Source organism: Leptonotus elevatus, chromosome 8 (assembly GCF_054856555.1).
Source record: "Leptonotus elevatus isolate MCC_2025b chromosome 8, RoL_Lele_1.0, whole genome shotgun sequence".
In the NCBI taxonomy this organism is placed as follows: Eukaryota; Metazoa; Chordata; class Actinopteri; order Syngnathiformes; family Syngnathidae; genus Leptonotus; species Leptonotus elevatus.
Genome location: NC_141246.1, coordinates 6,306,395 through 6,317,380, shown reverse-complemented (window position 1 = coordinate 6,317,380; position 10,986 = coordinate 6,306,395). Strand labels below are relative to the sequence as shown.

The window sequence follows — 10,986 nt, the reverse complement described above, 5'->3', positions numbered from 1 at the left end:
AAACTGTGTTTTTTTCGGTTTTATTCTGACAAGAATGTCAGTTCTCCCACCATTGATTTGCACACCTTGTAGCCTACAGTGCCATTCCCTTTTTATGATTTTATCTATCAAATTTTTTTTTTTTTTTTATAATCTTGGATCCAAATTTTACAGTATACCGGTATTCAAACCAAAAGCGGCTAAAGAGTAGATCTTGAGTTATGGCTCTGACCTCAGTGAAACAAACTTGATGAAATCAATCATAACTCTGTGAACAGTACGGTGCACTACTTTATTATTTGACGCTGAAACGTATCAAACCAAAAGGCACAAAAATAACTCTTATATACAGACGTTTAAAAGAAGAAGCAGCTTTTAAAAAGACACTTGGAATTTTTTTTGGAATGAAGCGTTCGCTCAACTACGGTAACTGTAAAAGCTGACAAAACTGCGATGTCTTCTACTACGACGACTACCGAAGGACTCAATTTGAAGCAGCAACTTTGACTACAAGGGTCATTAACGTGGAAACCAGTTAAAGGGACAGGACAGTGTGTAGAATTTTTTTTTGTATGTTAATTTTAAGCAAAAATTCTATCACATCAACCTACATTCTTATTTATATAATTGCTAATTATATTACATAGGTCACGCCACACCTTACAGGAGGCTGACGTTTCGCCGCCATCTTTCTGTTGCGGATACCCAAAAGAGAAACTTAGCAATAGTAATTGGTGGTAGACTTGAAAAGGCCAAGTGTGATCTTCCTTTGTGTGCTTCAAAAATAAACGCACCTCCAACTTAGGTTGCTGCAATCTATTAGTTCACTACTAAATGCCCAAAAAAAATTCTACACACTGTTCCTTTAAGGTGATCAGTCACAAGCAACTGGATGGGACATCCCAGTGTGAAGACCTTGATGGACCAGTCCGGGTCAGGTGGAGGCTTCAGGAGCAACGGGAGCACTTGGGGAAGAGCAGATCAACCGAGTTAGACCAGAAGCTATAGGATGGAAAAGAACTGCTGAATATGTAAATGTACTTTTTTTTTTTTTTACTCATTCACTGCCATTGATGGTTGTAGATGTCAAAAATGAATTTGAACTATTTTTATTAGTTTAACATTTTCACATGCTCCTAATTTTTAATAATCTTTTCGTCAGGCGATTCAATTTTTTAATTGCATGATTTCACGAGTTAACCACAAATTTTATATCTGTTCTAAATGTACACAAAAAAAATTGTTAGCAAAAGTGGAAAAAATGTTAAACTAATAAAAATTGTTCAAATGAATTTTTGACATCAATGGCAGTGAATGAGTTAACAAATGGGCTACATTGGTATATAGATACCAGTATCGGGCATTGGTGCAGATATTGAACATTTATACTCCTATACTCCAATGTCATATGTAGATAATTGTACCTCCAAAGAAAAGAGCTGTTCAAATGTCTTAATGGCATTTCTAGTAATTCATTTGATATTACCATAATTAATAACCAACCATAAACATTGGAGACCATTCATTTCTTACTTAAAAATTCACCCCACTGTATGCCATGTTTTTTTCCTTTTTTTCCCCCCATTCCTACGAGGCTACCTGAGGTTCTCCCCCGTTGAGGCATCTTCACGTGGTTCCTGCTTGTTTTCCTCAGCGCTCTGATCTCCTTCGCCCGCCTTGTCTGCACGGTAAAAGCACACACAAGCTCAGATGTCCAAAAACCGCAGCAACTACCAGCACTCGGGACCATGTGATGACACATGTCTTAGCCCCAAACCTTTGGGATATAATTCAAATTTTCCGGCCATTGGCCGCGCCCTCGCCCGAGAAAGGAACCTTTTCACGCAAGCAAAGTATTCCTATCCGGTTGCTACGAGCTGCTCGAGCTCAGGATGTGGTGTGTCCTCCACCCCAGCCGACCCGTTCTCAAGAGATCCTGTGACCTGCTGAGAAGGCACGTAGGATGGAGACCAGGTGCTCGCTTCTCAGGATCCTGCGTGACGAGTCAGGCCTGAACCGATTTGGCCGGCGGTTAGACCAAAGTCAGTTAGAACCTCACTTGACTCCGTCTGCTGTTTAATTGTTGACATGACATGTAGCACTGTCAAGTCACGGGCCGCAATTAACAGGAGCGCTCGCTCACACGCGATCATAAAATCGCACAATTATTATTATTATATTATTATACATTATGAACCTTCTATGGATTATTTCCAATTTGACCACGTTCATAGCAAATCACTGAATGAATCGGGGTGCATATTTCTCACCATCTCCTCCATGGCGGCTGTTCAATTTGGACATTATGTCTAGTTTTTTTTATTTTTATTAAAGATTAATCTTAGTATTTTATTTTAGGCTGCGGGCTGAGTGTGTTCTTGGGTTTTAGAACCACAACCAAATGACGCGTGTCACTTGTGTGACCGTTTGTAACACGAATATAGCCAAACGAAATGAAGCTCAATCAGGTTGCACTTTTCACAAGGATGCCACCAACCTGCGCCCGTGTTATTTTCCTGCGCTTGCTCGGCTTTCCTCAGCGTTCCTTTCTTGGCCTCTTCGTGCTGCCGCTGCTCGGCCAAGGACCTGTTGAGCACCTTGCTGAGCATGCACTCGCCCTCGCCCACCAGGAACATGCTCTTGAACTTGTTGTACAACATGGTGGCTTTGTCCATCACGTCCTGGCTGGCTTTAAACCTGCGGATCTGGAACGCGACAAACGTGACGCGGCGGGTCCGGCGTGCAATTTCTGGCGGGAGTGCGGCTTGCCTTCTTCAGTGTGGCGATGAGTTCGCTTTGCTTCTGCAGGTGCTGAGTGGTCACTTGAAGGGTGCCGATCTCATCCAGAGCATCCAGGCACTTCTTCACATCCTTCACGCATACAAACGCACACGTTGTTACGCTTCATCAAGCCCAATGGGATGGTAGAATCTCTCATGACATGACCTAATGTTATGTTGTGCTTCTCCAATTGTTAGCATATCAAGTAGGGTACACCATCGAACGTATTTGCTACAAGAAGTGACTGATAAGCAATTGATTCCATACCAATTAATCGATTATCATGCACATCCGTGAACTTCTGAGAGGCACGTGCAGGTTATTACAGCTGTTAGAAAACCCGCAGTTGTTTGTTTACATTCAAATTTGCGCTCCGTCAGCCATTGCGGGTGACGTCATGCGTAATGTGATCGGGGCGTAGCAATTTGAGCAACCTGGTGCCCCCATACTCGTCAGTGGAGACTTTAAATCCACTCAAGTTCATTCATAAAGAACTTTTAAAACAACCATCACTGCACACAAAGTGCTGTATGTGGAGTAAAACAAAGTAAGTAAGTAAATAAAATCAATAATACATTGTCAAGGTCACGGCAGTCGACAAGAATACAGGAAACACAAGGTTCAAATTAGTCACAATTATCAACGCACAAGGGTTTTGATTCTGTGTATTCATCTAATACACGTTGGAACATTAGTAGCACAAACTTGCTGAACAATTAACACACTTCATGAAATCCTGTAAAAATTGTTCCATGCATTTGATTTGAGACTTATTTCCACAAAAAAAACAATAAGGAAAGAAGAACTCACAGGGTTGTCTATCTTCAACGAAATCTTGATTTCACTGTGCAGACGGTGGAGCTTCACATCTGTGGAAATTTCTGTGAATGGAGGAGAGGCCCACTTCAATGGTGGCGTTCAAAGATTTCCCAAAAAGAACAGGGAGGTGTTTTCAAGAAAAAAGGACATTCTGGGGTTTAATCACTGTTTCACTGTGCCACTTTTGTTGTCATGAGTCAGGCAACAGGTTTTGTGGGATTAAAGTGGTTTATTGTTCAATGAATTGATTCTGGTGTTTAAAGAAAAAGAGGAAGCACGGAGTTTCGAGAGATACTGTAAGCCATGTTGGCGAACTCACCCTTTTTCTTGGCCCCGGACCGCTCTTCAGTTTTCTTGGGGTCATCTTTACTTGATCTGTTTGGAGACAGTAACAGCAACAAACAAAGGCAGTTTCATGCATTGTTTGACATTAGAAATGACACAATAAGCCCCCCCCCCCCCCCCCAAAAAAAATAATTTAGGACTATAATGCTATTTATAAAACAATATGTCACAACAACTCCAAATACAATGCGAAATATGACCTGATGTTTGATATCAGATTTTCAAAATGTTATCACAATGCAACATTGATACTAATTATGTTTGCCAAAAGGGGTGGGAATCTTTGAATGACTCACGATTCGATCCGGTTCTTGGGTCTGCAATCCGATTCAGAATCGATTTTCGATCAAGAACGATTTTTGATTCAAAATGATTTGATTGACAATGATTTTTGTTTCAATCTATAGATGTGCAAGGAATTGTAATGATCTTCTCCAGTCTGACTCGCTAATGCTAATTAGCGCGCTACTGGCGGCATTTTATCACTCAAAAGAACGGCTCCACGCTGAGAAAAAAACCACAAATTTTTATTGGAGTAACTTTATCGGGACTTTTTCCTTCTACTCTGTAATGTGGCTACAACTTAACAGTGTATTAGACCGCGTGGAACCACACTGCCCCTTCAGTGGCCAAACCGGGTACAACATGAACAACGCTCCAAATAAAGGCACACACAGACAAAGGCAAGACAGTATAAAATAATTTAAATAAAATTGAGTTTGGGACATTTAAAATCGATTCTGAATCGTACTAAATGAGAATCGCGATTCTTATCAGAATCGATTTTTTGGCACACCCCTATTGGCCAAGCTTTTATGCGTTAGCATCGAGCTAGCAGACTTTCATCAATGAAAAGATGCCATGTATGGTCATCTACAAGTGTTCCTTGTTTTGTTTTAGATTAATTTTCCAGTAAGCACGTTCCCTCTATTGAAGAATTGTACACGTTACCGGAATTTGTATGTTAGTCAGAATGTGCCGTAATCTATCACTAACTAGAATTATCAGTAAATATTTACATGATTAAAAAAAACTACAGAACAATCACTGGTACTTTGGTAGCGGCGCATGAGCACTTACTCCTCCTTCCGCCGCCGCCCGTCCTTGTCCATGTCGGCGTTCTGATGTTTTTTCTTGCCTTTGGTTTTCTAAGTCAAAAAAATAAAGTGGTTAGCACATCTCCAGAAACATGGTTAGGTCCACTATAGACTCTAAAATTGTCCACAGGTGGGAATGAGAGTTTGAAAGGTTGTTATCTATTGTGGAAACAAAAGGTCGACATAATATTTTTCAAATGGCACATTTTCGTGATATTGAAAATGAGTTTAAGATCAATCATTTCAAAACATAAAAATAAACAACTGAGACAGTGTGGTTGCACAAGTGTGCACACCCTCTTGGCCGTGTTCAGAATTAACCAGTCACTTTCGAACTCATGTTTAACAGGAGTCAGCACTCACCTGCCACTATTTAAACTGCCCCTGATTAACCCCAAATAACCCCCCCCCCCTTTTTTTCTCAGCAGAAGCCAAAAGGCATCTTGACTGTTATGAGAAACTGTTCATAGTGTGTCTGTAAAGTGCAAAAGTGCATATGGATTGCTAGACATTCTATATGCACTTCTGCACTTTACAGACACACTATGCCAGTATTTGGGGCTCATAACGTTATCTCCTTGTTTATAACCATGTTATTTGCAATGACAAATAAATATTGAATTGAATAATTCCCTCCGCCTCGACTAAGGCCCCCGCTCCAGCTGATGATGCTGCCACAACCATGCTTCACTGTCGGTATGGCAACTTTTGGTATTTGTTTCCGCCTTTTGAAATTATAGCAAAAAAAGTTCAACCTTGCTTTCTCACTGGGCACTTTAAAATGGTGCCAGGTGTGTGCTGACTCCCATTTAACACGAGTTAGAAGTTACACCCTGGTAATAAGAGGGTGTGCACACTTATGCAACCACGTGATCTCAGTTAGAATCTCTAAAAAGATTCCGTTATTTCAATTGAGTCGTATATGTTATTGTTTACACTAATGGTGGGAAAAGTATCATTTGTCGATATGAGAGAAACACGGCAGTTGAAGAGCGGTGCGTAGATGTTCTGCGCCCACTGCACACGTTTGCTGGTGACCACACTTACCTCGTCGTCATCTGAGGCACCCGAGGAGTTGCCGTCTTTGGGCTGCTTTTTCTTCTTGGCCTCGGGCTCTTTCCCCTCGCCGTCCTTGGCCTTGATGTCCTCCTTCCTTCGCTTGTCCTCTTCACTGCTTTTGGACTTGTCCTCTGCTACCCTCTTCCTCTTTTTATCGGACTCAGCGGTGTCCCTAAGGGACAAAGAATACCAGATTAACACATTTATTTTTATTTTTTTTAACATATATTTTTGCGACAGCTTTCTGTGTGTGCGCGTTTACATTTCACTTCCTGAGGCTGGCCGGTCCTGATGCTGCAGCAGAAGTAACTTTTCACTTTTGGGCTTCCTGCCTCGTCGTTTTGGGGCATCCCCAACTGACAATCACTTGCATCATTAGTTATTGTTACATCACGTGGAATATTAGACATTTCAATTTACCTGCAGGACTGACTGGACTGGCCGCAGGAGCTTCTGCTGCCTCAGCGTCCTGCTCACCCTCATTCTGAATTAAAGCAACAACATCTCTAAGCAATCACGTTCAAATTAAATTTCATGTGTTCCTGAATCTCTTACAGATGCCATTAAACAAAAATTGACCTTTCTTTTACGTCCTCTCTTGGGTTTAGGAGCCTCCACCTGGACTGAATCCTGTAGAGTGACAGTTTGAGTCAGTTTACACATGTAATTAACATTTTAAATGGATTTAATCTGCTAATGTGATTGAAATGCAGCAAAACAAAAACAAAAAAACATTGCACATTGAATTCATTGAGCCAAATTACTTGTTTGTTTTTTGCTTTTTGCACTATAGCACCATCTTGTGTGTGAGATCAGGACTGGCACGTTTTTCAAGCTATAGCAATGCACTTCGACTTGTGCGTTTGTACTGCAGTACTGATTTTATTTTCATGAGTTGGTTCTCTTCTAAGGGTTTTAATTTTAATTTTGCAGTTAAAAATCAATTCATAGTATAAATAAAACTTCGACTTGGAATTATAGAAGCAATTTAAACATTATAGTGTTCAGACGCATTTATAGTATATATATATATATATAAATAAATAAAATCTACACCTCCAAGCATGCAAAGTACGTACATCCTGTTTCTGAGGGCCCTGCTCTGTGATCATTGGCCCTTCTTCCTCCTCCTCCTCCTGCACCTCCTCTGCCTCCCTTTCTGGAACCTGAAAGGTTAGAGGGGGTGTGTTCCATGTTGTGGAACCTCAAAATTAGTGACCCTACAATTGGGAATGTTTTAACTTTTATTTGCCGTATGAAAGTATTTTTACATGCGGGATTTTGGGTAAGGGTACGAATGATGGCTGAGAAGAAACATGACCATAACCATAAACACCGGAAATGTGTTTTGTTGGATAGGAAAGAAAAGAAACGGGTACATACGTCTAAGTGCTTAATTGCGCAACTGTTGTTTGAGTGACTACGAAAAGCCGACGACAATACATTAATTTTATTTAAATGGCGGCAGGCGTGACTAAAAATGGACATTTGAACAGGGGTGTGTATATATTTATGGACCGTGGAGAGCAATTTATGTCGAGAGAAGAATGTACAGCAAAAAACTAGACATTAAGAGCATTGCGATGAAGAGCTAGTTCCTCAAAAGGGATCAACATCTGATGTCTGGACTTTAAGAAAAGCACATTTATTCAGTTAGCACTATGTAGATTTTAAATTTGAGAATTTTTATTATTTCAGAGTTCCATTTTGCACTGAACATTGTTTACATTATTGTTTACTGAAAAGTACTACAATAAAAATACAGGTGTTTTTCCTAACGTAATGAAGAACTGATTAATAATCGTGATTATAATATTGCTCAAAATAATTGTGAATATCACTTTGGCTATAATCCTCCCGCACCAGACAGACGTCTCACTTTTTAATTGTTTTTATTTACCACAACTCCCTGGTGCGCTATTTTCAAAAAGACGTTGCAGAGACCTCCGCACGCAGTGAAACTGGAGTCGCCCATCAGGTTGTCTCCGGGCCTGTGATTTAGGCCCTTTAGGTAAATATTTGAATATTTTTTTAATTTAAATACACAAAGTGTATTTCTCTTTTATATTAAGTCTGACAGTAAACTTCAACTGGGCGTGACATGAAACATTTTTACGAATTATTCGCTAAACTGTTGTTTGTTAAGTGTATTGAGTTAACTGCCACCATACAGCGCTTGTATCTCAAGTTTACACTAACAAGTAAAACAAAAAAAAATCTATTGTTTACTTATTTTTAAACTTGCATTATACCGTTGTTATTTCAGTCTAGCAGTGTGTGGCTGCTCTTGTACTTTAGCAGTGATAAACTTGTTTCTACACTTGTATGACAATTAAAGCCGTTACAACATCGCCGTCAAAATGACTAAATGTTTGATGATGATAATTTGTTCGGGGATGAAATACTTAATTTCAATGGTGCAATATTGCTTTGAAATCTGAAAATAGAAGCTGTGATGAAGCATTAGCATTGTGGGTGACATCATGCAGATGACTTTAAAAGTAGGTTTAGTTAAAAGAACACTTACCTTTGATGACTTTGCTTCTTTATCGTCCATCTCCCCCTCCCCCTCCAAGCCAGCGTCTGAATCCTTCTCGGACAAAGATTCAGGACAAATCGGCTACAGAATGGTAAGAAAATAACATGAGATGGACAAGAAATGAATTTTTATTGTATGTTTTGCCCACAATGCAGGATTGCAAACCTTGGGTGCTGTCAGCTCAACTTTGGGGTTGTTCTCAATCTCCCATAGTCCTTCGTTGAAGCCCTTCCTCTTGTTGGGTTTGGCGTACTTCTCTTTGTTGGGTTGGTACGGAAAGATGTCTTTGGGGCCGAGAAAAGCACTGCCGAGAAAATTGTGCGCATTGTCTTATCTGCCCATTTCTGAAAATGTCTGTAAGTGAGTCATTCTGCACTTCCGTCCCACTGTTACGTAATAGAGGGGCTAATTTTCGACATAACAACTCTCACACGATTTTCTCCTCCCACACTACGATCAGCTACGGTGGGCGATGACCCAAAGTCACTTTTAAGCATCAGCCGGACTACCCAGTAATTATGAAGTAATTCACGCGTTTTGTTAAATACTCAAATTAGTTAGCTGTTAAGTGGCACATTTTTCGTACATAAGTCCTCATGGAGGCATTCCGTAATAGATGTACAAGTGATACACATACACACAGTTTCGTGTATGAAGTGCTGCATCAATGAGTGAAAATGCTTTCGTGTCGTCACTCACGTTTCATGGGTACCAAAGAAAAAGATGGGTAACTTGATGTTGGATGGCTTCACGGCGCCATCTGGGACTTCATCTATCTGTCAACAGCATGCAAAAAAAAAAAAATGTAGTGAATTTATCACTGCTGCCAAAAACCTTAAATTAACATTTAAGAATTCCTCTGTGTCATATAAGTGAACTCCTGTATGATTAAAACTAACACAGGAAAATGTGTGCAAAGTGAGACTGTCACCTAGACATACAATAATATCCATGTCAGTTAGTCTAGTCTACTCCAGCAGCTCCTTGCAATTGTTCTCATGTTGTTGTTGTTTTTAATTAACTCGCTCAACTGCTCCCCCCCACTTAATTTAAGTAGCGGTGCATCTAAAAATTTGGCTTGCAAAAACAAAGCAAAATAAATCAATCAAGAGATAGCTAGAAAACGGCATTTTCTAATAAAGGCTAACACCTGCCAGGTTGACCTCTGCAGTTGAGTCTGTCAGAGCTGCATACTTACTCTTGCTGGCCAGTGGGGATAACCCTTCATTTTTGCAAAAATCAGATCACCATGCTTCCAGTCTCGGGCCATTTCTGTTGAAAAGAACAACACAAGAGAAACATGAAGCTTCCAGCTCCTCAATGAAATGACAACACATAACATGTGGGTGCCCCTCCCCCTGATCGCCACCATCTTCCCCCCATTCATTCACACACGCTGGGCATTCAAAGTACAATGATTATATTTCATACAGAAACATGAATTAATATGACTAAAAATGAAAATACTCGGAAGCCATCACGCGTGTGTTACGTCCGCACGTCGCACTAAACGTCAACAAAAGTGCTAGCAGCTAGCTAGCAGTAGATTGTTCAATACCAATGCCGTAGCCGCGACAGATACAAACAGCGTCCATCGAACAACTGAGCCGCGTGGAGAATTTACTGACATTGATTGTAAACTAGTTGTTTACTTGACAGTCGCTGTGGCGTAACGCTTTCCTCCTTCTCCCCCAAAAGGTCCTTTCCCTCACAAACTCAGAACCACGTTTTCCCCTCCCGCGTGCGACGTCACGGGGCAGTACCACTACGACGTGCAACACAGGGGTGTGCTACTTTAAAAAATACTTTGCTGAGATGAATAATTCCTACTTTGAACCGTGGTGAATAAACTTCATATTTTATAACATCCAAACTACTAATTCGTTTAATCATTTCACGTGGATGTCTTATTTTCAGACGTGTAAATATCAATGACAAAATATAAGACCCCGTTACAAATAAATGAGAGCAGTGATGATAGCTATCGTTGCCTAGAAACATGTATGCAACATGCTATGATGTCACAGCTAAAACTATGCTTTGTCACGTTTAAAAAAAAGTCACGTTCCTATTTATAGAGGGGGGGAAAGCAAGCCTTGAAGATTTTATTTTCTGGTTATACTTTTTTTGTTGTTGTAGTTATTAGGTGTTTTTTTTTTTTATAATATTTTTTTTTAATTGTATTTATGTGGATGAGGCAACTCTGCACTTCGCTCGAATTCTCTCTCGCTACATGTAGTGTTATAATCTTAATATCTATGTTCCCATCACTCATTTTCCTGAATTTGATCTATTACAGTATTGCATTCATACGATGAAGTGTTTTAGTGACCTCATGTGGTAAAAGCATGAATTCCACTCTGGCTG

At 40.2% G+C, this 10,986-nt stretch overlaps 1 protein-coding gene across 4 annotated transcripts; it reads right to left on the bottom strand.

Annotated features, from left to right (window-relative positions):
• Positions 1 to 257: 257 nt before the first annotated feature.
• Positions 258 to 10,375, bottom strand: psip1a (PC4 and SFRS1 interacting protein 1a). 4 transcript variants are annotated; one of them, XM_086081799.1, is made up of 17 exons: positions 10,272 to 10,375; positions 9,818 to 9,891; positions 9,319 to 9,395; positions 8,785 to 8,923; positions 8,608 to 8,700; positions 7,160 to 7,246; positions 6,660 to 6,710; positions 6,501 to 6,564; positions 6,343 to 6,436; positions 6,069 to 6,252; positions 5,005 to 5,072; positions 3,899 to 3,954; positions 3,571 to 3,641; positions 2,749 to 2,850; positions 2,477 to 2,684; positions 1,579 to 1,660; positions 258 to 944 (listed from the first exon to the last, which is right to left on the bottom strand). In XM_086081799.1, exons 2-17 carry the CDS (start codon positions 9,887 to 9,889, stop codon positions 914 to 916), a joined length of 1,479 nt encoding a protein of 492 aa, XP_085937925.1. In that variant the 5' UTR covers positions 9,890 to 9,891; positions 10,272 to 10,375; the 3' UTR covers positions 258 to 913. The 4 variants fall into 4 exon arrangements, with proteins under 4 accessions (XP_085937925.1, XP_085937924.1, XP_085937923.1 ...); XM_086081798.1 differs by having other exon boundaries at positions 10,248 to 10,368; XM_086081797.1 differs by having other exon boundaries at positions 10,178 to 10,342.
• Between the last annotated feature and the right edge of the window lie 611 nt (positions 10,376 to 10,986).

What these genes read in the sequence shown, in the direction of transcription:
- psip1a (XM_086081797.1), bottom strand. Translation starts at nt 10,214, where the DNA reads ATGGACGCTGTTTGTATCTGTCGCGGCTACGGCATTG. An exon ending in TTGAGCTGACAGCACCCAAG is followed by an intron (nt 8,701 to 8,784) that starts GTTTGCAATCCT and finishes ACCATTCTGTAG; the next exon opens with CCGATTTGTCCTGAATCTTT. An exon ending in AGAGAGGACGTAAAAGAAAG is followed by an intron (nt 6,565 to 6,659) that starts GTCAATTTTTGT and finishes GCTTTAATTCAG; the next exon opens with AATGAGGGTGAGCAGGACGC.